At 53.0% G+C, this 26,041-nt stretch overlaps 11 protein-coding genes across 11 annotated transcripts, besides 3 other annotated features; 8 read left to right on the forward strand and 3 right to left on the reverse strand.

Annotated features, from left to right (window-relative positions):
* Positions 1–2: 2 nt before the first annotated feature.
* Positions 3–331: a repeat region.
* Positions 332–1,254: 923 nt separating this feature from the next.
* On the reverse strand, positions 1,255–4,749 carry LPMP_341580 (ubiquitin hydrolase, putative; the record flags this gene model as incomplete). Its single annotated transcript, XM_010704283.1, has 1 exon — positions 1,255–4,749. One exon carries the CDS (start codon positions 4,747–4,749, stop codon positions 1,255–1,257), a length of 3,495 nt encoding a protein of 1,164 aa, XP_010702585.1.
* Positions 4,750–5,295: 546 nt separating this feature from the next.
* On the reverse strand, positions 5,296–5,589 carry LPMP_341590 (dynein-associated roadblock protein-like protein; the record flags this gene model as incomplete). The annotated part of the gene is made up of 1 exon (XM_010704284.1): positions 5,296–5,589. The coding sequence occupies one exon, from the start codon at positions 5,587–5,589 to the stop codon at positions 5,296–5,298; it is 294 nt and encodes a 97-aa protein (XP_010702586.1).
* Positions 5,590–5,974: 385 nt separating this feature from the next.
* On the reverse strand, positions 5,975–7,366 carry LPMP_341600 (hypothetical protein; the record flags this gene model as incomplete). The annotated part of the gene is made up of 1 exon (XM_010704285.1): positions 5,975–7,366. One exon carries the CDS (start codon positions 7,364–7,366, stop codon positions 5,975–5,977), a length of 1,392 nt encoding a protein of 463 aa, XP_010702587.1.
* Positions 7,367–8,706: 1,340 nt separating this feature from the next.
* LPMP_341610 (hypothetical protein) lies at positions 8,707–9,129 on the forward strand (the record flags this gene model as incomplete). The annotated part of the gene is made up of 1 exon (XM_010704286.1): positions 8,707–9,129. The coding sequence occupies one exon, from the start codon at positions 8,707–8,709 to the stop codon at positions 9,127–9,129; it is 423 nt and encodes a 140-aa protein (XP_010702588.1).
* Positions 9,130–9,822: 693 nt separating this feature from the next.
* LPMP_341620 (26S proteasome complex ubiquitin receptor, putative) lies at positions 9,823–10,566 on the forward strand (the record flags this gene model as incomplete). Its single annotated transcript, XM_010704287.1, has 1 exon — positions 9,823–10,566. The coding sequence occupies one exon, from the start codon at positions 9,823–9,825 to the stop codon at positions 10,564–10,566; it is 744 nt and encodes a 247-aa protein (XP_010702589.1).
* A 457-nt stretch (positions 10,567–11,023) lies between these two features.
* LPMP_341630 (hypothetical protein) lies at positions 11,024–11,656 on the forward strand (the record flags this gene model as incomplete). Its single annotated transcript, XM_010704288.1, has 1 exon — positions 11,024–11,656. One exon carries the CDS (start codon positions 11,024–11,026, stop codon positions 11,654–11,656), a length of 633 nt encoding a protein of 210 aa, XP_010702590.1.
* Positions 11,657–12,096: 440 nt separating this feature from the next.
* LPMP_341640 (DNA polymerase epsilon subunit b, putative) lies at positions 12,097–13,755 on the forward strand (the record flags this gene model as incomplete). Its single annotated transcript, XM_010704289.1, has 1 exon — positions 12,097–13,755. The coding sequence occupies one exon, from the start codon at positions 12,097–12,099 to the stop codon at positions 13,753–13,755; it is 1,659 nt and encodes a 552-aa protein (XP_010702591.1).
* A 337-nt stretch (positions 13,756–14,092) lies between these two features.
* Positions 14,093–14,602: a repeat region.
* A 500-nt stretch (positions 14,603–15,102) lies between these two features.
* LPMP_341650 (hypothetical protein) lies at positions 15,103–16,101 on the forward strand (the record flags this gene model as incomplete). Its single annotated transcript, XM_010704290.1, has 1 exon — positions 15,103–16,101. One exon carries the CDS (start codon positions 15,103–15,105, stop codon positions 16,099–16,101), a length of 999 nt encoding a protein of 332 aa, XP_010702592.1.
* Positions 16,102–17,247: 1,146 nt separating this feature from the next.
* On the forward strand, positions 17,248–18,612 carry LPMP_341660 (trypanin-like protein; the record flags this gene model as incomplete). The annotated part of the gene is made up of 1 exon (XM_010704291.1): positions 17,248–18,612. The coding sequence occupies one exon, from the start codon at positions 17,248–17,250 to the stop codon at positions 18,610–18,612; it is 1,365 nt and encodes a 454-aa protein (XP_010702593.1).
* Positions 18,613–19,888: 1,276 nt separating this feature from the next.
* LPMP_341670 (hypothetical protein) lies at positions 19,889–20,710 on the forward strand (the record flags this gene model as incomplete). Its single annotated transcript, XM_010704292.1, has 1 exon — positions 19,889–20,710. The coding sequence occupies one exon, from the start codon at positions 19,889–19,891 to the stop codon at positions 20,708–20,710; it is 822 nt and encodes a 273-aa protein (XP_010702594.1).
* Positions 20,711–22,900: 2,190 nt separating this feature from the next.
* LPMP_341680 (hypothetical protein) lies at positions 22,901–25,120 on the forward strand (the record flags this gene model as incomplete). The annotated part of the gene is made up of 1 exon (XM_010704293.1): positions 22,901–25,120. One exon carries the CDS (start codon positions 22,901–22,903, stop codon positions 25,118–25,120), a length of 2,220 nt encoding a protein of 739 aa, XP_010702595.1.
* Positions 25,121–25,676: 556 nt separating this feature from the next.
* Positions 25,677–26,041: part of a repeat region that runs on past the window's edge.

Here is a 26,041-nt window from a genome sequence, read left to right on the forward strand (position 1 = left end):
CGCCCGTTGTGCGGGTCACCACCTGGTGCATCCCTCCTCCCGGGGTGGCTCAGCTTCCCTCCACCAGCGGGCAGCGAGGGCCCGGTGAGCCACGCTGACGCGGTGCCCACCACATGGATGGCACACGCGTGTTCGCTGCTGCGGGTCGCTCCGACGCAACGCCATCCGCAGCGATACATCGCTCTGACCTCCTCACGTCGTAGGTGCTTGACCCTGCCACCACCAGAGGCGGCTCGGTGTTGGCAGGGATAGGGGGGCTGTTCGGCTTCCCCAGACAGAGTGGGATGCTGGACCCTGAGATGCCACGCACTGAGATGTTCCACGCCATCGGAAGCAAAAAGGATGCACACCACATTTCATAACACACGAAAGAGGTAAATGGAGTGTTGCTTGTTTGTGGAGCGGGGAGAGAGGTGACACAGGCGTGCACATCGCTGGCCAGTTATATATTTTCGCACCTGGACAGAGCTGCTTCCTTCCTTTGCGCTCCAACTTTGATGTCTCAATCTTTCCCTGGACTCATACTCCCTTTACTGGACGTATCTGCGCTTCTCCACACACACACACACACGCACATAGAGGAAGAAGAAAACGTGTATGTCAACAGCGAGAGGGGTACTGTCAGCACGTACGAACATATGCCCGCCAAAGCAATCTGGTAATCCAGTAGATGCTCCACTCATGAACAGTACGCTACCTCATTCCTTTCTTGTCTGTGCGCGAAGTCTCAAAGGCAAATGCGCGCGCACACACACGCACGTACAAACGGGCACACGCATGAGCCATGCTCAGGAGAGAAGAGGTGATGGCGGTGAAGTGAGGTGGGTGGGGAAGGAGACAGAGAGAGGCAGGATAAAAACACACAGATAAAAGAAACACGAAAGGCGGAATCGAAAGAAGGTCGTGCATCGAGCCATTAGCGACCTTGTGTGCGTTTGGGGGCGGGGGCGGGGGTGGGGTGGAGCGCGGCGCGGCAGGAAGCGGAAGGTGCAAAGAAGGGTGATACAAGAAACAAAATAGCAGTGCAGACAGACAGTGCGTGAATCGAGTAACGAAGTCCTCCCCTCAGCCAAAACAAAAAAGATGCACAGTCGAGCATCACAGAGGACGACAACCCACCCAAGCTACTGTGTGTTTTTGTCTTTTCTTTCGTTGGGGCGGGGGTGGAGAGGGGGAGGAGGAAGACCTTTCGTGTGGCCATGTGACTAACATGTGGACGGAGTGAAAGGGTAAAAAGTATGTGTTGTTATGAAGTCAGTTGAGGATCAGCACCTTGTCTTCGCGTTTACCTGTTCGCTTTGAGAGCGGAGCGTGCTCCAGCCCAATGAAAGCTGCCTTCGACGGCTCGATTTGGTTCGGTTGGTAGCACTCTAGGGGACAGAAGTTGGTAATGTGGGTCCCCATCAGAGCATCCGGTGCAATCACTTTCACCCGGCTCTCCTTCACTAGACACACCTTCCAATCCTGCACCGCGGCGTAGATCATCTCCAGCTTCACGGCGATACGGCGTAGCAGCTGATTCGACGTTTCGTTGAAGTTGACATACATACTGAAAGGTTCACTATGTGTCTCGATAGCGTCGCGGCGCTGGCGCACCATGGTGAAGTGATGCACCTGAAACACCGCCTGGTCTGAGGGGCGAATACCTGGAATGGGTGCGGGAAGGTGCTCAATACGATACTCCGCACTTTCTTCAAAGGTATTGTGTTCAAAGAGAAGCACGTGGTTTTTGTCCAGTATGTTGTACACTCGACCGCGCCACACGTCGACCAGACGCAGCCACTCGTGTGCGCTCTTGCAGTCCATCTGCATGAGCCGCTTCACAAAGGCGATCGTGGAGTTGTTGGCTGCGCGTTCTGGATCCTCGTTGAGCAGCGCTGCCACCGCCGGGCAGGCACCGATTGCGTAGTCTTTTTGAATCTCGCGCACACAGGCGGGAAAGAGCAGTTCCGCCGTGATAGGAAGATCATGCGGCAGCAGAATCCAGTGCGCCGACACTACTTTGACGTTGTCGCCGTACAGCTTGAATTGCAGCGAGTGTGCATTCTCAATTTCGGTGACGGTGTACTTGCAGTACTCGTAGTAGAGGTACTTGGACAGGGCGGGAACCCGCGAACTAGCAGGCATCAACAGTCTCGCCAAAGTTGCACGATCGTGTTTCTTACCCTTCATGAAGTACGGCAGCTCCGTTTCCGGGTTGTGGCGAGTAAAGCGAATGCGGTCGTAGTTCTCAATGTCGCCGATGAGCCGTGCAATGTACCGCTGGAGCTGCTCGTACGTCATGTCCTCTGCAAGCTCGGTCGCAATTAGTAGAGGGTAATCTGGGTTGCGGTTGAGCTTCAGCTCCACCGGGATTCGGTGCTGGAGGAAGTGCTGAAAGCTCTGGATGTCGGGGTAGAAAACGTTCGCTGGATCCTCGTTAGGTGTGTCGAGTTTCCAGATCAGAATGTCACCCGAGTAAAGCTCGTTGCACGGCAAAAATTCGTGCGCTTCGGTTTCCCGCACTGCCCCCAACGCTTCCTGCGGCATACCACGCCTCACAACGACCGCCTCCGCCTCATCCCTCGAGACTAGATCCTGGTGTGACCTGTAGGACTCGAGCGAGCCGGCACTCCATGGCTTCGACGGTAGTGTCTGCTTTGCCTCCGGCAGCTTCTTCAGATGATGGTCGTGCAGTTGCTTTGTCAGGTTTGGCAGGTCAGCAATAAGGGCGCGCACATGTAACTCCATGCTTTCGCAGGCCTGCTTTATGTTCCCGCTCGGATCGCGGTGCAGCACGGTGCACCCTAGAAAAAACACTTTGAGTTGCAGCGGGTCGTACAGCTTGTGGTGAAACACCTCGTACTCGCGGTACGTGCAGCCCTGATCGAGCTCGATTACTGGGGCAGTTGTTGGAGTTGTGACGAGCACGCAGCACTCCTTTGCACTTTGCAAGAGCTGTCGCACCTTCATGTTTGCCCTGACCTGCCTAGAAAGCCGAATTTCTGACCCACCTGTACGCGATGAGGCAAACCACAGCAACTGCTGCTCGGCGTCGACACCAAACTGCCGAGTCACAAAGTTCTGAAAAGCAGGCAACGCTTCGTCGTCGAGCAAAATGCGCAGTGTTTTGTGAGAGGAGAGCCTCTGCGTCACTGGTCGACGCGACATAAGGTACTCTTCCTGGTCGACGATATCGCTCGGCAGTATGAAATGCACTCGCCCGTAGAGGTAGTCTTCAGCCTGCTCTTTGACGCGACGCTCTTGCGCAACACGCTCTCTTTCCAGCTGCTGTACCACATGTTGTGGGACGTCATCGCTGCCAATCGGGCATAAAATGGAGCTGAGTTGGCTTGTGCGGATGTACACGAGCATGTACGCGTTGGCGGTGTTTGGGATCTCAGAACCCCAGTAGTTGAGCTTGAAGCCACCAAAGTTGTCACCAAACACCTCCTTCAGTTTTGCTGGGGTGACTACCTCATCGTTGAACTTGTACCAAGCACCAGAGCATAGAAGGAAGCAAAAATAGTGGCCAAAACCAGTGTTTGACCCGGAGTGCACCAGTACGCTGCACAAGGTGTAGTGCGTGTCCGTCGCCGGCGACTCCGGCATGTAACACGACAGATCCAGAGTGTTGTAGTAGTCCCAGCGCGTCAGCACCTTGGTCTCACCCTGGTGAATGTCATAGTCAAAGCGTGCCAGGTGCAGAAGGAGAATGGGAGGGATCTTCTTGAGCCGGACGCCCTTCTCTGCACGATGATACGACTTTTTCCCATTACATTCTAGGCAGTACTTGTTTTTCCCATCCAGCACCTCGACCTGGAAAAAAGCGTCGAAGCTCGAGTATATGTTCATCTTGTTCTTCACAACAAGCTGGAGATCATAAAACGGCTCTTCACGGGATCCGTAGTAGTTCACCTCTTCGACTTTGACGTAGCTTTCCAAGGAGCCTGTGAAGAGGCGATGAATCGCATTTTCCTTTGGCGTCGAATTTCCGGTTTCAGTTTGTTGAGCAGTCAGCTTCTCCTCCAAATTATCGAGAAGAACGCGCGTTAGTTCATGCACGTCATGTTGAATAAAGCTATCGGCTGCTCCCCACCCAAATGACTCAGTGAGTTCGTGTGTGCCGACAGCGCGCGTCGACATCTGCAAGTGGCAAAAAAGCCGTTGCAGGGCATATGGAATGCTTTTGGGCACTGTTGATTCCACGCTGGCGTGTTGCTCCGCTTCATCTTTAGTCGGCATGTGATAGATAATAGCCCGAAACGCTGTTATATGAAAGAGAGCCTGGAGAAGCGAGTTGAGGTAGCAGGTTGCGCCCTGATTGAGCAGACCATTGTAGCGGGAATAACAGCCTAGGCCTCTTTCCAAGTCACCTACATCATCCTTATTTGTCTCCTTTGCTACAGATGAGCACTGCTCGCGGTACGATGAGCTATTCACGTTCGCGTAGCCTAGAAGGGGAGTGTTAGCGGAGAAGGGACTCCACTGGTGTGCACTCAGATGCCGATGAATCATGTAACTGCCGTCAATTTTACCCGCTCCATGGAGAGCGGTGATGTGCTGAAGTGACCTCAGAAAAAGAGGAAAGAGAGAAGGGTCAATCCCGCACTGCTTGAAGACAGAAATCCGCTCCTTCCCGGTCATGGTCGCCAGGTCAGTAATCGTGTAGCTGCATTTCTCCAGCTCAGCTTCCGAGGGAAGCAGTTTTCTATTAAACGCAGTGTCATTCCAAAATACGTGCTTTGCCACATCCAAAACAGCAAGCATTGCGGCGTTATTTCGTTTTCCTCAGTTCGATTGTGCCTGTATACGTGTTTGTATGTGCTCGCAGTTTCCGATTTTTTTCTTGTGAAGATAGGTGTTTGAACCAAACAGCGGTTGCTACAAAAAAAAACGAGAAGCCTCGACACCCGAAGCTTAGAGCGTGCAGCTTAAGAGAGGGAGAAGGGTTAGGGGGGAGTAAAGAGTAGTTGGAGTTGCTGTAAAGTGTGCACATCGAAGATGGTGGGGGTGACGACGCAACATCAATGACAGTAAGCGAAACTGAAATGAACAGGAAGGAGAAAAACGGCCGAAGCACAAACTGTACAATACGAGAGCAATATGATACATCAGCTGCGTGTTTGCACAGTTACGCCTATTTCTCTTTGTAAAAGGAAGACTGAATGCATGACAAGGCTACGTCGTCCTCACCGTTCTTTTTTTTTTTTTCGCTCTAACTTAGGTACATTCCCGAAGGGGATAGAAAGTATTTACATTCAAAAACACTTCTCTCTTCTGCCTTATTCGTGCGTGTGTGTGTGTGTGACGCAGCTACTCGACAATGCTCTGAATAACAATCAGGATGAAGTCTTTGTCTGGTGCAACCATGATCTCGTTCTTTTTCGAGCGGATGCGAAGGAAGCAGAGGTCGTTCGTCGGGTCTAAGTCACGAACACAATGGCGTGCTTTAGCAGCAAGTGATGTAATCAGGTGTGCATATTGGTTTTGTACTACAGTGTCCTCAATAGTGCTTCGGATAGGAGTACCTTCATTGTCCACTACAATAAGCCCAACCACATTGGGTCGCTGGCTGATGCGCTGAAACGTTTCCTCGATCTCTGACATGACTTTGGGTGTGTTGCAAAGTGAGGTGTAGTGGCCAGTTACTCTAAGTTTGCTAAACAGGTTCACGAATGGAAATTCAATAGCTTAGAGGGATGTAGGCAGATATGAGAGCAATAAGAAATAGTGAGAATGCAAGCTGATAGTATAATGATGTCCTTTAAAGTAGTGAGGGAGATGCCTCACAGAAGAGCCATCAGAATCTCAAGCTGTTTCTGCATTTCGAGGAGGTGCACACCGTTGTTCTTTTCCCCTTGACAGGAGAAACGTGCTGGCACTGATGAGGAAAAAGGGGGATTAGCGGCGCAGCTCGCAGTAACTCTATAGTCTGTATAGAAATAACATGCTGTACAATAAGTGCTCGTTATTATGTCTTATACCTCATCGCTTACCACTTCAAAGGAAACCTGCAGCAGCGAAGGGTAAAAAAAAATAAAACGCCTAGTACAAAACTTATCGATAGTGCAATGGCCGAGTCGTAGCCGTACGGCGAGAGAAGAACGTTTTGGTCGCACACAAAGTCCATGTTGCCGGTTCCCATGGCAGCCGCGAGCTCTGTAACCTCAACAGCTTTTTGAGCACCACCCATGAGAAAGCCCATACGTCGTGCGGCTCGCACTCGTTCACGCACGGACGATTTATTGTAAACTGAGAGAATAGCTGATACAACATCGGCAGTGCGTGGGGTGGATGCACATGCAGCGATGCCAGCGTTCCACAGCTGAAAACAAGAAAGGCGGTTGCTTCCGACGTAGACGATTGGGGATTCGGCAAGTATAGCATCGTACATAATTTCCTTGACATTGTTGGAGAGTACAACAATAGGATTGTGACGGTGCAAAACATAGAAGGGGGCTGCAAAAGTGTTATCAGTAACTTTCACACGCTGTCCTTCAGAGGATCTTCGAAATCTCAACGAAGACAGCTCACCCGATGACATATACCAAAGAATACAAGAGTTCGTTTCGTTAGCAACTGCTTGGAGAGCGCTGTAAACCTGTTGCCCGTGCACGCTACTTTCCACCAGAAAGCTTGCATAGATGAAACGACCCCTACAGCTCTCAATATACGCATCTATTCCTACGAAAGAGCTCTTTGCCAGGACCTCATTGTCGCCTCTGAAAAATCCGATTGGATGCACATTAGGGCATATGGGATCGACAATATCGATGCCTGGAATTCCTTGAGTAATAATATGACGTGCCATCTGAGTATCTTGGGGTGCACCAGAGCTCGTGAGATCCCACACAGAGGCGGAAAAGCCGCGTATTGCGCTTATGACAGTGTTCAGTAATGGGAACCTTCCCCACATGTCAAAAGGCAGAGGATGAAACGACGTACTGCGAATACTTGGCACGTTACTCGAGCTAGATGACACAATTACAAGAGGGACACCCAGATGTTCACTGATCCGGTCTGCCTCGTAGAGAAAGACAGCTGCTACGATAACATCAGGGGGAAAGCTCCGCTTGCGCAAGGTGGCGAGCAACGCTCTAGACTGGTCTGCTGATTTGTACTGACACCCTTCCTGAGAGCATATGACAGGAGTGCAAACAGCGTTTCCAAAAACGTCTTTGCAGCCACCGAGCTCCCGTGCGTCCACGAGAACCGTCGCTGAGTGATTTCTCTGGTAGGCTGCTCTTACAATAGACGCGATCTGCAGTAAGTCAGACGGCGTTCCTGAAGAAATAAAAGCCAGCTTTAGTCCCTTTACATCTAATGCCATGAACAGCAGCACACCGATGGCAAGCACTACTAATCGCGAAGTTTGTGAGGACATTCTGAATTTATGCTATTGGCGAACGGGCTCGTGGAGACTGCCGATTCAAAAGAAATAGAAAGAGGAAGCCGGTACCGGGAAGAATGACGAGAAGCATATCAGCGCATCGGAGGCGGAAGTGTAAGGGAAAGGCCTGTTTCTTAACACGCCAAAGTGTTTTTGCCCCTCTGGAGTAAGGAGCCCACAAGGTGATTGACAGGCCGCAAAGAGCCTCAGGCAAACCGCTACGAGCTCTTCCGAAGTCGAAAGCTTCTTGTATGCGATACAAGGCCCTTCTGCTTCTTAGAGCCCACTGGGGAATCGTTTCGTTGCAGCTGTATTATCAAGCTGCTTCATAGTGCCTAGAGAAGGGGCTTTTGCTGCTTCTGACCTGTGCCGCTGCTTTGGCAGGCGTCGCAGCACTAACTTCCTCTGGCGCGCCGCGGCACCAAGTTTTACAGGTCAAAGGAGGGGGGGGGGGGCAAGCCTTCGGCGGGCCAACCCCCTCTATGTAGTTGTGTTGTCTATGATTGCAGGGTTTCACACCTCACGCGCAGCAAAAGCAGACTCAACGTCTGATGCGGAGAAAGCAGGGAGTGGGGGGGGGGGTGCCGATCAGCAAAAAGGGGATTAATCAACCTCCCAAACACATACACATCCACAACGCACAAAACAATGGTGCCCCAAATGAGGTCTGATTTTAACTGTGGTTGCTCGCACCGCATCTGTCTGCACTCCCTCACGGACACTTTGTCTATCAGGTGATGAAGGCACTAGCCTCAGATCGGGCAGATTTCATCCTAGAAAACAATGGCATTGGCAGGTGCCTGGAGAAGGCCAGAGGAACTCACACTTGAGACACAAACAGAGGAATTAATGCGTAAAACCTATACCAGTGCTATGGCTTTTTTTAGTCATTTCGTCAAAAAAGGAAACTCGCTCTTACAAAGTACAACCAGCTTGAGAAACACGTGAGGAGCTTTTTGCAGAACGTGGCAACAAAGAAACAAGAGGAGACCTGGTTTCTGGGACACTGTAACAATATGGAGGAAAAGGTCTTATGACAGTACGTGTTTCCGGCATGGATCGGTGCCCAGGTTGCAGTCCAACAGGAGGTCGTCGTTCTTCAGAATCGTGTAGCATTACCACCTCTGCAGTCGTCTGCTCCCTCCACTGAAATGGTTTTGGCCGTAAGCGCTCTTTGCCTCAACTTGATTGCCACCCGCTGAGGTATGATTGTATCCTTTTTCTCACCCCCTCTTATAAAAATATTTCCCTTTGTGCCCCTTAGCTCTTCCATTCGCGCACATACGAAAAAAAAATTAAGTTGTCAAAGCAAAGGTAGTTTACCATCTTAGCAAATGTTGCGAACAAGGCTGTACCTAGCGCCGATGTTGTCGAAGGCCACTCGACTACAGCTAGGGAATATCAAGACTGAATATGGTACTGTGTCAACAGCTGCTGGCTCAGTCGAAAAATGGGGGTTTCTGTTTGGTGGGAACATGTACCCCATTGTTAGCCTAAGTTTTGGTATTTTCACGGTGTGTGCCACCATGGCGGTAGCTGCCACGTATCAACAGTACCGCGATATGGTGATAGTCACTGAGCATATTTCGTACGAGGATGTCAAGGACCGTTGCCTCACTCCGATGCCCGGGTGGGTTCGTCTGCGTTCTTTCAGCATGGCAACTCCACAAGGCCCTGCGACGTTCCGCGATCCGACTCCCTTAGACTGGCTGCCGTTCGAGCTCAAGCTGGGATACGTCAAGCAGGCTTCCTATTAAATGGGTAACAACGGTAAAACGAAGCAGTTCTTGGGCGGCGAAGACACATTGATATTTTCCCCGCTTTTCGGGCTCTTAGCTGGTTCGCTACATGGTTCATGTTAGAGCTTTTTTCTCTGCTTGATTTTTTCACCAGGCATCATCTCGCATTTTTTCCTTTTATGACGATCATCGAGTAGTTTGTTTTTCTTTCTCTTTTAACTACAAAGTCTTCGCACTTATCAGAGGCGTGTATGTAGTGGAAAAGGAAGAGGCCTTTATCCTCGCAGAGGTGGATAAGAACGCCAAAAGAACATTCGCGCTGTAGCTTCAAAGCTTTCTTTCTGTCCGAGCTGGGTTTCACAGCTCGGAGTTCAGTCCCCAAATTGCAAAAAAAATTCCAGCATCGATCCCTAGTACCAGCAAACAAGGTCTTGTGTGGTATCTCAAACGTATTTGAACTACTGCGCTACGTGTGGAAGTGAACTTTTAACTTTCCTATGAATTACTGTAGTATATTTCCCCTCGCAACTCTCCCTGCGCATGGAGGGACGAAAAGACATTTACGTAACTCGTTTGATGTTGATTCATAGCTGCTGAACAACTTCCCTTCTCCCCTGGCGTCACTTTTTCGCTGTTAGTATAAGTTACAGCGATCTTTTTTCTCCAAGTACTTAAGAGAGCACGACAACTCTGTTTGAAGCTGTCTGCAAAATGATCCCACCACCTGTTTTCAACAAGCTCCCTGACCTGCAATTCCGCGCAGGAAAAATGAAATATGCAGGCGGAATTGTAACAGCCGACAAGAGAAAGGGTTACCTTACATTTTTTTCGGCTGGCACGAGCGCTGTTGAGATGATCTGGGCATCCGAGTCCGAGAAATCGGCACCCATTGTGTTGCCTCGCGGAAAGACCACCGCTAGTTTTGTGGCCCAGTGCAAGACCGGACGTGTGCTTTTATTCGAAGCAAATGTGAATGACGAGAAAAAACAATATTTCTTCTGGCTGCAGGATAAATCGGAGCAGAAGGACAGTGCTTATTTGGCGGCCCTGGAAAGCATGCTCGCAGAGCGCACGGCCAACAATCGACCAAAGGCAACCGTCAACCTTGAAGATTTCAAAAAGATTTTGGCGTCAGTGTCCAAGTCGAAGAAGGATGTCAAGCTGACTGACGTTTTGTCCTCCTCTATTGTGAGTGAAGAACTGAGCAGTGACCCCACCTATTACAAAGCAAAACTCGCGGACTACTTGCCGAGAGATGGTGGAGAGCAGGATGACATCCTCTCTCAAGTGAAAAACCCGCAAGTTTCACAAGCAGCAACAATGCTTGAGGCTGCATTACAAGACCCTGCAACTTACAGACAGCTCTGTGCCTCATTTGGTGTTCCTGATACCGACCCTAACGGAGGTGTGTTGGCGTTTCTCAACGGAATTATTGCGGCAGCGAAGAAGCCCTGAGCGCGATGTTATTTTGAATGCACGTATTCAGCTCTTTTTCTTGTGCCTCTAAATTCTCTGTTTGCGATGCCCAGCTACTAGAAACAAAAATTTCCAAAACCCATTGCAATTGGAAAGGGTCTCAATGACTATAAATTCTTGTGGGTCTTATCAACTGGGTTTGACGCCGTTTTATAGTTATTTACACAGCCGTTGATATCAGAGATAAAAGGCATACTGATGATGATAAAGACAGCTAATGCTAGCTGTAGCTTTGCTTTGTACCGAATTCTTTAGTCCCACCTGAGAAAAAGTGGAGATGTAGGTGCATCAACTTGATCAGCATATTTGCAGCTTTTTATCTTAATTTTTTTTTTCACCATTACGAGCCATCCTATTTTTAAGCGCTTCTTTTTTATATCAGTGCTATTACTTCATGCTTGATGCATAGGCTGCAGAACAATACAACACAACACTGATGAAAAAAAGCGTGCACCTTTGGCAGGGGATTCAGCCTGAACTTCATCGTTACTCTCACGCGACATTTCATGAAGGAACGCACAGACAGGCCCCTGGAGACTCTACACCGTGGCGTGACGTCTCTTCACCGGTTAACAGGTTCCGCGCTTGGTGGTTGGCGCCGGCAGCCAAAGGAAGCGTTATTGCTGCTTGGAGCTTGACATGTGTTATCGGCGCGTATTGCTTCAGTATTCAGCAAGATGCAAAGGGAACTTACCTGCTGAATAATGTTCTGCTTCGCAATTTGCACGAAGAGTCACAGCGAGCTAGCGCCAACGAGGAGCGTGCAGATGCGCTACAAGAGGCAATGCGGCAGTACCTTGCGGAGGGGACGAGCCGCAAGCAGAACACCGCGAATCTGGCAGAGTACGTGGCGTCTAGCGAAAAGATGAAAGCTGGGATTGTAAATTACGAGTTAGAACTAGTACGAGAGAGAGGAAGAGCAGACGCTACCCACGAGCGCAATCAGAAGCTTGTGAAGGAGCTGTTGGCTGCCAGGCAAGAAGTGGCACGAGTTCAGAAGGACAACGCTACTTTGGTTGGGGAGGTCGAGAAATTGCAGCGGTTACTGAAGCGCTCAGGTAAGCTTTGAGTGGGGATTGAAGTGAAAGTATTATTACTGACGCTTTTTCACGTTCTGCGCCATCGCAGCAGATTCTCTATTGCAGAGAAAAAATATATAGAAAGCTTAGGGCATTTACAGGAAGATTCTGTTTTCCAGATGTTAAAGATGACACACACGCACACACACCCACAGAAGCGAACTCTGTCTGTGTCTTATTTTCGCCCACTGACAGTGCACTACAAGGAGTCGCAGTTTTGCCTTTCAAACCGCAACTGCTTATTGAGTAAGCTGTGATTGATGTGGTAATGCACCACCAATCAGCTTATTTTTATTTCAAATTCTCGCTGTACCTTTTAACATTGCCGCTTTGTTTCTGTGATTATATTTTCTGGAGAGAAACTGGAAGAATTCACCACTCAAGAAAGGCGCAAAAGAGAAAAACAGGGATCCTTACATGGTACGAGGTGATGAAGGAACCCAAGGACGAGATAAGGAGCTTCGCACAGGTGTACAAGTACAACTTGAAGCCGTTGGCCGTCGACCGCTTTGCCGCCTTCCTGAAAAAGTATGACACTGGCGAGAAGTACCGTCGCGATCTTCTGCGCGACTTGTTCAACTTGATTCGAGAGCAGTGCTGTGAAAATCGACTTGTTGATGAGTTAAAGGCAGATGCGGTCATCAGCTTACAAGAGGCAAAGATAAAGGGATGCCTAGGCGCCGAGGGGTCGTCATCTGTGCAAGTTGTCTCTCTGGACGCTGTTCCCAGAGTCTTTGTCGACGAGGTAAGTAACGATCTGAGGGTAGGCAGCTCCTCCACTGCATTGAACCGCCTTCAGTGCCTTAATCAGCGCTATGCACTCGCTCGTCGGCGTTGTTTACGATGCGGGCTCTACCAGAAATCGGTGGATCAGCGTGCGTTACAAGACGGTTCCCTAGTTCTTTTGCCCACCTCTGCACTTGAAGGGCTCGATTCAAATCTTCAGATTGCTGTGCTTGGGCTCCTGGTAGTGCGCGATGACGAAGTGTTCTTGGAGGATTTAAGGGGAAAGGTTAAACTGAAATTCAGTGAGCAGTCGCGGGTCACACAGCACTGCTTTCTAGGTAATGGGTTCATGGCTGTAGTGAGCGGGTTCTGGGTGAACAGCTTTCTCCAGGTCGCTCGAGTGGACCTCCCGCCAGCAGAGCGGCGGGAGGTCACGCTGCGCGATGTCGGCCCTAGCATGGACCTATTCGGACTGGCCCCGCAGTACCCCATGGAGGCTTTGCGAGAGGAGAGAACGCGGGTACAGAGTGTGATCATTGTCATGGCGCATGTACACCTCGACAAGGCGGGCACAATGAACAAGTTGGCTCGCTTTTTTGAGAGGATGCAGGGTTTAAGTGAGTCAGATCTGCGCGAGGTTACCTTTGTCTTCACGGGAGACTTTTCGTCCGTCCCGCTCCACTTTGGCGATGCGTCTCACTTGCCTGACATCTTCGATAATTCGGACCGCATGCAGGTCCTCCTAGACGGACTAGGTCGTTGCATCGCTGTCAATGCTCCCACCGCAGCACAGTATAGCCATTTTGTGCTTATCCCAGGCCCTAGCGACATGACCGCCTTGCAGGGCTTTCAGCCGCAAACGCCCATCGCCGCACACTTCGCCAAGGGCGTGCAGAGTCGAACAAAGAAGCTCACCCTCGCATCGAATCCTTGCCGGTTGCGCTTTCACACGCACGAGGTCATCATCGCTCGCCGTAATTTCCTGCGCGATTTTCAGCACGGCGAGTCGCTCTATCCATGGGACCGTTATCGAGCAAGGGAGCACACCGACGCGGCACCGAATCAGGGTGCTCCTAGTGGGGCCGAGGCAGTCACTACAACATCGTTTGAGCGCGTTACCAAGACGGTGCTGGACGAGGCGCACCTTTCACCCAGCATTGACGAGGTGGTTTTGTGGAAAGTGGACGACGCCTTGCGCATCCCGGTGCTGCCGCACACGATGCTGCTGTGCGACTCAACGGAGCAATGGGAGTGCCACTACAAAGGCGTTCATGTCGTGAACCCCGGCTCCTTTGCCGTTGGTGGCACATTCCTTTGGTACACTCCTGCAGACGGGCAGTGCAGCCTCAACAAACTGGAGTAAGAGGCTGTCTTACTGATGCAACCACCACACACATAGCTGGCTGTCGTGTAGCATGCGCACTTGCGATTGTGGTTGCGCCTTACTTCGACTGTTGACATGGAAGGCAGGAGAGGTTCAGAGCCTAAGAGGCCCATTTTCACTAGAGCCTTGTTCTTTTCCGTTTACTGGTGTGCGTAGCCGCATCCAAGTTCCGTGCTCCTAGATGACAGCAGCGTGCATGCAGTTGTTCAGTGACAATCAAGTGTATTTCTCTGCTTGTGTGCTTGCTGCTCAAGTGAAGCAAGCTCTCCTTCGTGACTGCCAGCCCTTACAAATTTTTTTTTTCTGGAAGGGACTGCCCTCATGACCTGGGAGACCTCAGTGCGTGGCATCTCAGGGTCCAGCATCCCACTCTGTCTGGGGAAGCCGAACAGCCCCCCTATCCCTGCCAACACCGAGCCGCCTCTGGTGGTGGCAGGGTCAAGCACCTACGACGTGAGGAGGTCAGAGCGATGTATCGCTGCGGATGGCGTTGCGTCGGAGCGACCCGCAGCAGCGAACACGCGTGTGCCATCCATGTGGTGGGCACCGCGTCAGCGTGACTCACCGGGCCCTCGCTGCCCACTGGTGGAGGGAAGCTGAGCCACCCCGGGAGGAGGGATGCACCAGGTGGTGACCCGCACAACGGGCGCGGCTGTGAGGTGGCCTGTGTGGCGGGGTGGGTGGGCAGAGGGTGAGGCAGTGGCCGTGCTCCGATGACTGGGTCGGCGCATTGCTGTGACGTGCTCACGGCCGCTTTGCACCACGCGACAGGCCGGTGGTAGAGTGGGGCGTGAACTCGTGTTGTGTGGAAAAGAGTGGGCATGCTCAAAAGAAAAACGAAAAGAAGGAGCCGCAGAAACGGATTACACAACTGAGTGTTGACGGCACGCGATATTGTGGGCTGTCAGACTGGAACTGCCTCGGAACACAGAACTTCTGGCGAGGATTCCGTGGAAGAGACGTTTCTTTTTCTTCCTCCTCTCTTTTGAGTGAAAAACGCAAAGTGTGAGGCGCACCAACTCATACAGCGCGAGTGTACCCAGCAAAAAGATAAATGCATTTGTGGGTGCGTGCCTCATCTTGAACTTCCTCTTTCAAGCATCACTTTCACCTTTCTCACCGTTCGCTTGCGCGAGTTGCTGATGCGTGGGCGTTCTGAGAGGCACAGAGCCACGCGCACCTATCGAGCGTACCCCGCAGACAGCAAAAGGAGACACACACACACACGCACTCACAAGGGGATCGAGGCGTGAGAAGCGGTTCTGAGGAACAGAAGCGTGACAGTTCAGCTCTGCTGTTCTTAAGGGTAGCCGCGCGTAGTCCATCATGAAGCGTCCTCGCGGTGGCTACACGGACACCAACGATGAGCGCGCCGACAAGGTGCACAACTTCATCAAGGGTCTTCGTTTTTCTGTCCCGCTCTACCGCCTCCGTGAGCAGCAGGAACGCCGCGCGTGCCCCAAGTGTAACAAGCGTCGCCTCTTCTACTGCTACGACTGCCTCACTGCCGTACACCCAGAGTCCCATCCACCACCGCTGGGGCTTCCCCTCAACGTGTATGTGGTGCTGCACCCCAACGAGCTTCGCAGCAAGAGCACCAGTTTAGCTGCATCAACAATTTCCCCCGACTTGCACATTGTAGAGTATCCAGCGGTGCCGGGGCAGCTGGAGCCAGAGAGTACTCTGGTCTTGTATCCCAGCGAGCAGAGCGTGGAACTGCACGAGGTGGAGCATCTTGGCCAGTACAGGAATGTCGTCTTCATCGACAGCACGTGGCAGCAGAGCAAAGCGATTGCGCGGGATGAGCGGGTGAAAAAGTTTAAGCACGTCCGCATCAAGTCGCAGACATCGCTCTTCTGGCGCTTCCAAAACAATGACCCTACATACCTGGCCACCGTCGAGGCAATCTACTACTTTCTGCGCGAATACATCACGCATGTGAATAAAGTGAAGGCACAGTCGAAGCACGGTGGCAGCATCCCGTCCCCACCACCGCCCGCGCACCAGGTAGAAGCGAAGGACAGCGAAGCCTCCACTTCAGCCTCCAACGAAGTCAGTCCGAATACCACTGATGAGACGGCAAGCAGCGCCGACGCCGCAGCCTTCTATCACGGGGAGGTGGATGACCTCCTCTACTACTACATCAACCAGTACATCGGCGTTCAGCAGCGCTACACTAGCAGCGATTCGAACAAGTACACCGATCGCCACTTCAACGGGTACATTATCCAAAACACCTCATGGGACAAGCTCCTTGTGCCGCCGCCAGCTGACAGTAACGCTAGCGAAACGGCGGCCGAAGCGCCACGTGAGACCGCTGAGTAGGGGTAGGGCGCGCAGATATGTGTATCTCTTCGAATGTGCATGCCTGCGTTGCTTTAAGACTTCCACAGACTCGGCGGGCGAAGCAACCTTACAATGACAGCGTTCACCGGCATGTCACTGGTGTTTGTGCGTGTGAAGAGAAAGCCTTGGGTGTTTTTACCCTCTTCAGTGCGGTTGCCAGAGAGTGAGAGCACGCCCGCAAAGTCATTTCTCCAACAGCTCCCCGCCCCTTTCATCCACACCCCACTCGTTAACACGTGTAGGATGCATAAAACAACAACTCGAGGCGACAAAAAAGGGGTTTCACGTCGCATCGCCGCGTTCAGGCGACTTTGCTGTTCCTCGCGGCCGTGACCTACGGGTGGGTGCCTCAGAGGAAGAAGTAGCCCCTCCCTCCCGTTCGTTGCAACCGAAGAGTGCAGTTCCGAGCTGCGTATGCAGGAGGCTTCTGCAGCAGCGTTTCCTCTCTATGAGTGCGAGTTGACGCTCCTTGCAAGGAGCGATGCAATATGTGTGCTGAGCGGAGCAGGATTTCACCCACCCTCTTCCATTTTCTAGCGAAGGAGGCGTGTTGTGATGAGCGATGCGTCTGCGCCACATTTGGACGCTCTTTCACGCACAGACGTACATGTTGATGAGGATACAAACACCCATGCATACACACATCCATACACACACTGCTCTCTTCCTTCTCCATACGAAATAATTCTCCATCTTCACCATCGTGTCACCTTTCGCCCTGTGCTACATTGCACAGCTCACCATCTCTCTCCTCCCCAATACATACACTCACGTGTCAGATTACCCACGCCACACTGCCTGGACGTCAACCCGCGGCTGAATCGAGAGCGTATGCGTGTGAGTGGGAGGGTCGCTCCCTGTGACCAGCGCATCCCTACGCTCCTCAAAGCTGCTTTGAGCTAAATTTTTTTTGCTGTTTTGTCTTGCACCTCCTGTAGCAGTATTCCTCACCTTGGCATCTACATCCAGAGAGGCACACATAAAGATAGCGGCAAGGTAAGCGCTTTTCTGTCATCCTTAGTGCGGCGGTTTTCTCTTCCTCGAATGCCACCAAAGGGTTTCAAGTCGGTGCCCACGGCGAAGGGCCCCGTCGCTGCCGCTGCCGCCTCGAAGCGGAAATCGGCAATGCAGAAGGGTGGCGCAGCTGCAAGCACGGTATCTGAGGTGGCCACGCCGCCTGTCGATGGCAAGGATATCTGGTTAGCGACGGATGCCCTGCAAAAGACAAATGCGATGCGCAACTACTTCCAACTCGAACGAGACCGCATCATCACCTTCTGGAACATCTCCAAGAAGGAGCTCGAGGGCGTCAAGGAGTCGATTCGTGAAAAGGAGCAGGAGAAGGCAGAGCAGGCTGAGCGGCATGAGGTGGAGAAGCAAATCTTCAAGCAGAAGATCCGCCACCTGCTGTACGAAAACCAAGTTCATGTGTCTACCATGAAGGAGGAGGCACATCGTGCGCTGACGAGTCGGGAGGAGGAGTACCGCGCGAAGGAGAGCAACGTTGCTCGAAACCTGCGCGACACCAAGCTGGCGGACCGTGAGCTGGAGGTGCGGCATCTGGAGCAGCAGCGCGCTCTGCTTACTCAGCAGGACAAGGAAATCGCGGAGCAGCAATCGAACTTTGAGCGAGAGATCAAAGAGATGCACCTCAAGTATGAGCACCTTCTAAAGAGTTTGCGCGAGGAGATGGACGAGGCCCGGAAAGAGGAGCTTGCCCGCATTGAGGAGCGTAAGGAGAGGCACATCGCGGAGCTGAAGGAGACCCACGAGCGCACCTTCAAAGAGATCAAGGACTACTTCAGCGAGATCACCTCAAACAACTTAGAAACCATTCGCACTCTCAAAGATGAGGTGTGCGCTCGAAAGCGGACCGAAACCCACAATGAGCGCACTATGTACGAAGTGGCGCAGCGGAACAAGAGACTCACCGAGCCGCTCGCCAAGCTGCAAAGCCAGAAGAAGTCCCTCGAGTCGGAGCTGGAGAACTACTTGGCGAACAAGGAGGCCCTCGCAGAGGTGAAGCGGAGCATCAAGGATACCCAGCAGGAAATCCAGACCATTTCCTGGGAGCACGAGGTCCTCTTGCAACGTTACACGAAACTCGTCGAAGACCGCGATATTATATTGAAAAAGTACAACGCTATGCTCCAAGATATCCAGCGCAAGTCCGCCTTCCGACGTGTGCTTATCCAAAAGAAGCTGGAGCTGGTGCAGACGCAGTTGGACGGACGCGATGCGAAGCTGACGGAGCTACTGAAACGCGCTAACGTGAACCCGGATGACATGAAGGAGTTAGAGCAGAAGGTGCACGACATTATCTCGGAGAAGGACAAGACGGTCGAGGACCTGAAGCAGCTGCTGCTCCGCCTCACCACCCAAAGCGAGCGCGTTGTCGCCACGTACGAGTCCTACATGGAATGTAATGGTGTTTCGGGGTGGGTCGGCACCCCAGGCTCCACATCTGTGGCAGCGTCGGTTTGCGCATGAAGCGAAAAAAAGCAGAGATGAGTACCCTGACTAGTGCACTGTTTTTTCTTCTTCTCGTACCTGTTGGTCGCCGATCATCGTGTTGTGGTGTTCATCCTGTGCGGACTCACCAGTATATGTCTGCTTGTAATGGGTGTGCTTGCCGGCGCGGATGAAGGAGCCGTGCGCCGTCTTGTGCTGAGCTGGCTTCCTTTTCTCCTCCTGTTCCTCTGCATGTGTGTCTATGCCCGTGTGACCTTAGAAGGGACTCCCGCAGAGGTATACGTATGCGATTCTCAGGCTTTGTCGCCCCACTTTTTGTCGCCCCTTTGCTTGGTCCTTCGAGAGGTCCTCATTACTGCTGTCACGCACACGCACACTCGTGGACCCGTGACACACCCTCCTTTCTTGACTTCGTTGTTTTTCTGTCGACCTGTGTGTGTGTGTGTGTGTGTTGGCTCTGTGTGCGTTCTATTTGTCTTTACCTGTGCCACGCTCTCCTCTTGTGTGTATGTAGGCGCATTCGGTCTCTGGCCCGCCCTTTGTCCATCTCTGACTCCGCTTTACACTTCCTTCGCTTTCGCTTCACGTTGTTGTCATGTATGTTATCACTTGGGCACGTGCTTGTCCCTCACCACCTTTCCCTCTCTTGCTCTCGTTCACGGTTACTTCTTTGTTGCCGTAGCGAGCACGTTTTCCGAGTGGACGTCTGCCCACCCACCTCCAAACAGCCAGGAGGAAGAGATCAACATGCTGCCTCTCTGCAGCGTGCCTTCATGCACCATTTATGCGAATACACAAGCACACTTGCTCAAGCAGAAAGATATGCCGCCTCGCATGTGCACGCTCCTCTTTTATTCCTCAGACAAGGGCCTTACGATTTGATGTCCCTCTCCTAGTCGCTCCACTGATTTAACTCTCTTTCTTATGCAATTTCTTCCCTTCCCTTCCCTTTTCCTCACCTCGCTGCATTTCCCATCGTGATTAAACGTTCTTTCTACGTTTTCTGTTTTGTGCTTGCGCTTCACACCACCACATGCCCTCTCGCCCTCACACGCTTACGAAACGCGTACAACAGTGAGGAAGGTACGCATCCGTGAGTGCGCAGCTCGTCTCTCTCCCCCTTTCTCTCTCTCTCTCTTTTGCTTCGAGGTGTAAGAGAGACGAATAATCCACCAAAGGGGTGAAAGAAAAAGGGAAAATCTCCTCTTCCCACCGCTGCACAGCTACGCACGCAGCGACTCCACACTTACCCACTCCATAAGGAAAAATAAAAGCACACATCACCAAAGAGAAAATGCCTGTCTACGACATCGCCTCACGGAAGCGGAAGAACCTGCTGCGTCGCCGGGCGGAGGAGGCGGCCCCGCACTCAGAGGATAAGGATCATTCTCAGGGGGAGGACGAGGAGGAGGAGGAGGGTTTTGAGGATGAGGAATACTTGGACTCTGATGAAGAGGTAGAAGAGGTGGGGGAGGCCCTCCCAAAGGCGTCAGGGGCATCAAAGAGGGGAGCGTCCGACGCTGCATCCAAGTCCGCTGCCGCTACTGCTTGTGCCACCCGCGTGGAGTTTAGTGAGCCGGCACAGTGGGTGGAGCGCATGGCCCTCACATCGACCCGCTCCCTACCGAGCGATCTCAACGCCGACGATGATCCGAAGCGCGAGGAGGCGTTTATTCAGCAGACACTGCTCTCCGTGGTGCGCGGTATCTCGCTTCTGGAGGAGGCTGGTGTGCCCTGGAAGCGACCGGATGACTACTACGCTGAAATGTACAAGAGTGATGTGCATATGAATGATGTGCGGCAGGCGATGGAGGCCTCGAAAGCGCGCATCGAGGCGCAGGCGCACCGCCGCACCATGAAAGAGCAGAAGAAGTACGGCAAGGAGGTGCAGGCCGAGGTGATGCGGCAGCGTGCCAAGTACAAGCGTGACATGCAGGAGAGCTTGAGCGACTGGCGCAAGAAGCGACGCGGCAATGGCTCGCTGCAAGACATGCTGAGCGACGATGAAGGCGATAGAGACGCAAAGCGCTTCAAGGCGCAGCGTACGCCTCGCGCGCGCAACCTCCGCCCGGGCGGCAACAAGCGACCTGGCAAGAACGCGCGCCGTCATCGTTGATTCTCTGGTGACTCTGTGTACACCCGTTACGGAGGTGGCGATGGCACATATGGAGCAGTGCTGGCGCCGTGTGCCGGCACATGCGTGCCACTTTCTTTTGTGTGTGTACCGAGTGATTTTCTGATCGGTTAATAAGGTCGGGCCATCAGTGCCTCTGTGCCTCTCTGTCTGTGTGTGTAAGCAACCTTTGCCTGTCTCTCTTCTCCTCTTCTACTGGGCTCTCATTATCTATTCCTTAGCGCTGCACACTCGGAGTATTGAGTGTGCAGCGCCAGCAGGAGGAGGAGGAGGGGCATGCGTCGGGCTAGGCGCAGGGCTCATGTTGGCATCGTATACACACAACTGTGCATGCGTCCAGCCAGTCTCTAAGGATGAGGACACAAGCGGGATAAAAAGTCCTAAAGCGTTCACATGCGTACAGCGTCTCATCAAAAAAAAAAACGTGAAACCGTTGTGTGCTTCCGGTTCCAGGCGACTTCTCATATGAGGTTGACGGAAATTCACCTGGATGAGGGGCGTTCGTGCATGCGTGCATCAGTGCGCACATGCGCTACTACATATCCTTGACCATGACCACTTCTCTTTTCCAGCACCGTCATGCTCCACTCGTGGCGCCGCACCTAGGCTGAGCGCGTGATGTGCGCAAAGCGAGAAGAAAGAAGGCACGCGGGGTGATGATGGAGGGAGGAGGCGCTGTTGTCTTAGCCTTCCGCTCTATGTTACCCTGCTTCCCCCTTCGCCATTTTCACTCGAGTGTGTCGTGTTGCTGCTGCTCCTTTCGACCCTTCTCTGCATTCCTGCCTGCTACTGCTTTCTCTTTCTTTATGGTTGCTTGCTCAATCCTATTCCCTGGTGTCTCTCTAACTCCGATACGCTCACCTCGCTCATGCTTATCATAATTCTGGGCCTCCGCTTCTTTATGCTATCCCGCATTGTACCGGTGCTCGAACAACGCATGCCAAACAACAACACCCCACTCAAACAAAAAAAAACATAATGAGGACTCCGTAGTGTTGATTCACGAGATTTACTCCTTTCTCTCAACACCACTCCTTCCGCCAGCCCCCCCCCCTCCTCCTCCCCAAAGCTCTGTTGCACGTTTCTTCCGCATCAGCGACTTCAGCCTGTTCTACGTGGCTGCATTGCCATTACTTCTTGCTCGTCTTTGTCTTCTAGTTTATCACGTTCTACAGCTGCACACACCGCTACCTGCTGTCTGGTTCAGCTCTTTGCCCACGCCTGGCTCTCTTCTTCTTTCTCCTTCCGTCTTTGTCATCTCTGTCCTTCACGCTCTTGCGGAGAGAAAGAGAGGGAGGGAGGGAGGGAGGTCGACACGTCATCTTTGTTGGTCTTTGCTGCAGCGAAAGGAAGTGCTGCGTCCGTTCTGGACACACACCCACACACCCACACCCACACACACACACACACATATATACATATATATATATACATATATATATATGTATATATACATACTCTTTACCTCTCCGTTGTTGTCCCCGCCGACGCTTGTTCTTTTACTATTCTGCGTGCTCCTTTGGTGTTCTCTATCTGTGTCCCTGTTGCCATACTCCCGCTTCGCTCTCTCTCTCTCTCTCTTCAGCTTTTCATTTGCTTCTAGCACTTCTCTACTGGGTGTGCGCTTGAGTCCTTGTTGCTCTAGCTTGACTGCCCCTCCTCCTGTGTTCTTCCTATATAGCTATATTCTCCCGTCTCTGCCCACTGTTTTCCTCTGCCCGTCTAACGCGGCTCTGGTGTGGAGGGTGCCGGTGAGCCCAGCACTCCTACGTCTCGTATTCTCCACCCACGCACGTGCCCCGATACACATGCACTCCCACACTCACAACATCATCGACACACGAAAGCCACACAAGAAAACAGAAGGTAGAGAAGCCTTCGCAGCGCGCTGACAACTGACGGCCAAGATAAAAAAAGTGCATTCAGCTGCGCTTCACGCACCCCCCTGCACACGCACACACACGAGATTCACACAAGCGGCAAGGAGAAAGGAGATGCGCAGTCGTTGAAACCGGGGGTACAACTTTCTGCAGCCAGCGCGTTTTCTGTGTCTGCTTTGTATCTCTTTTTTTTTTGCACATCAACGAAGTTGACGCTGCCGCTCCCTTGAAGGGGACAAAATCTTCTCTCTTCACAGGCAAGAAAGGCACCGCTGAAGAAGAAAAAAAGGAGATGCCGTCCGAGTCGTGCCGCTGGTACCCGGATACAGTGACGCACCACAAGCAAGGTGACAGCTACACCGTCTCTCGCGGCCGCAACCACAATCCGTTCGACTTGGCCACCTGCGATGCCCGCATCATCGAGTACGCGCGTACCAACCGCCATGAGGCGAAGGCGTCTGCTGTTATTAACGAACTGCACCCCCAGTTTAGAGGCCTGGTGCGCGGGGTGACATGCGAGTTTTTGCTACGTTCGTCCATCACGCAACTCGGTGTCAACGCCGTGAACATCGAGATTGACATTGATCCTAAGCAGCGCCGCGCCATTATTACGATGGATCTCGTCGCCCTGGCTCCTCTCGCGGTGCTCATGCTGGACTACATTGCTGTTGGTGCCCACGTCGGCAAGCTCTTCGCGTTGGAGTCGAACCGCGTGGTACGCAATATGGACTATATTACTCGTCTCCTGAACGCTGTGAACCAGCGTGGCCAGCCGCTGCTAGTGTATGGCACCGATGAGGCGCCGAACTGGGACCTGAAAATTGTGGATGGCCGCGCGGTGGCGTACCTTCCCGTGCTGCCTGGAACGTTCACGTATAGCGGCGAGATTCATGGGTTACTGCCCACGATCGGAATGGCGCTGCGCAAGGGTACCGCGTACAAAGACCTCATCCGCCTGCATCAGCAGTTCCACGAAGGCTACACGCGCGTGGCCGCATCGTTGGGGGTGCTGATGGTGCGTGGGCACGCCATGCACTTCCGCACTGTATTTGGTCGCGTGGTGGATAACCTTTTGCCGAAAGGGCTGCACTCCATGAGCTCTCGGCTCATTGAGCCGGAGGAGGGCCTGGCGGACGCCCACTCTCGGGAGCGCGTGTTCGTTTTCTATGGCGACTCAGTTGACGAGCTCACCCACGTTCCCATTGAGTTCTACACGCTAGAATCGTACCGTGAGCAGGTGCCCTTCTCACTGCGCAAGACGCTGGCAGACCGCTGCAGTACAACGAGCAGCATTCTGCGCGCCTTCAAGAGTGCGCCGAAGGGTGACCTGCCGTGCTGCGCGTACGTCTGTAAGGGCGGCCAGTTCACGGAGATGCGCGAGGACGACTGGATCGTAGCGGACCCGAAGCAGACAACATACGTCGGGATCGAGAATCCGGTGGAGCAGCAGGAACTGGTGCAGCGGTACACGTATCAGCAGTGTGAGTATGCGATCCTCTCTGCGATTGCGATTGATGACATCACAAGCGACGGTGTTCTTTTCACCCGCTACTTCCCATCGCCGTGCTTAAAATCCCTCATTCTCTCGCGAGCGGTGTGTAAGAAGCTGCGCGCTATCTTTTTCACCAGGGCATCGCGCCACTACGGCTCCTTCTTTAGCCAGGAGGATGCGGCGATGCTAGGCGACCTCAACACGTTCGGCATCGGCGTCTTTGAGGTCAATGAACAGAAAGGGGAGGTATACCAGTACATTCGTCGCCCCGGCCGCGACAGCGGCGCCTTCGTTCCTCTCGAGCGTCGTCAGGAGTACCTCAGCGCCACTTTCTTTGGTGTGTACGGCTCAAACCTCATAGCGGGTGACTTCGAGGCGGAGCTGATGACATTGCTGAGCGGCATCCTGCACATCCGTAAGACATGCCAGCATCCGCTCTTGAACGAGAAGAAGCCGCTAGCACTCGTAACGGGTGGAGGTCCTGGCGCGATGGAGGTCGGCAACCGTGTGGCCAAGTCCCTCGGCATTCTCTCGTGTGGGCTCATCGTCGACTTTGGCAGCGTGGCTGCGAAGCCGGGTGCCACCATCAACGAGCAGAATCAGAACCCGTACGTGGAGGCTCACTTCACGTACCGCGCTGACAAGCTCGTGGAGCGGCAGTCGGACTTTAACCTAGACTTCCCCATCTTCCTCACCGGTGGCATTGGCACAGACTTCGAGTACGCCTTGGAGGAGGTGCGCCGCAAGGTGGCGACGGTGCCACCCTACCCGGTTATTCTCTTTGGCACGACGGAACACTGGGGCACCAAGATCTCTGGTCGCTTCCAAGCTAACCTGCAGAGCGGAACCATCAGGGGATCGGAGTGGATCTGCACCGTGCCGTGGGTCGTCTCCACTGGCGCGGAGGCGCTAGAGGTGTACCGACACTTCTTTGAGGGCAACCTGCCGGTGGGGCCAAACCAGCCCACAAATGATCGTGGGTTTATGGTGGCAGCCGAGTACTTAGCAAAAGCGAAATAAATGTATACCTGTACTCGAGTACGCACGTACACGTGGAGAGGCAACGCCACCCGCACCTCAGAACTGTGCGCTGAGGGCCAATCACAAGGCTGGTGGCGCAGCTGAAGGGACCAGAGGGCCCTTTTTCCTCGCATTCAATGTCTTCCTTTTTTTCTTTCTCTTCTTTCACTGGTTGACACGAGTCGTTGCCGTACCGCTTTGTGGTGCCCCCTTTTCTCTTAGCTCTTTGGTGGGCGAGTGTGTATCAGTGAATCTCTCTCTGTTGGGGGAGTGGTGGAGGTGGAGGAAGAGAGAGACACCACCTATCGTGCTGGAGCGCCGTGCTCTTCGCACTTGTTCTTCCGTTTGGTTTTCCCTTCTACCCCTCCTGTAGTCCATTTTTCAGCACCCCCTTTTTTTCCCTCTATTTTGATCTGGTGCCATGCCTCCGCCCCCTCTTTCTCTGTTGGCGGTCCTTTGCCCATTTTCTTTCTTCCGTTGAGTTGCATGTGGCTGTGGCAACCCAAGGGTGATGTCTCTCTTCCTCTTCTCGCATTCCCTCCCTTCCTCCTCGTGTTGATGGCGTGGAACACCTGAGTGCGTGGCATCTCAGGGTCCAGCATCCCACTCTGTCTGGGGAAGCCGAACAGCCCCCCTATCCCTGCCAACACCGAGCCGCCTCTGGTGGTGGCAGGGTCAAGCACCTACGACGTGAGGAGGTCAGAGCGATGTATCGCTGCGGATGGCGTTGCGTCGGAGCGACCCGCAGCAGCGAACACGCGTGTGCCATCCATGTGGTGGGCACCGCGTCAGCGTGACTCACCGGGCCCTCGCTGCCCACTGGTGGAGGGAAGCTGAGCCACCCCGGGAGGAGGGATGCACCAGGTGGTGACCCGCACAACGGGCGCGGCTGTGAGGTGGCCTGTGTGGCGGGGTGGGTGG

This window comes from Leishmania panamensis (genome assembly GCF_000755165.1).
Source record: "Leishmania panamensis strain MHOM/PA/94/PSC-1 chromosome 34 sequence".
NCBI lineage: Eukaryota > Euglenozoa > Kinetoplastea > Trypanosomatida > Trypanosomatidae > Leishmania > Leishmania panamensis.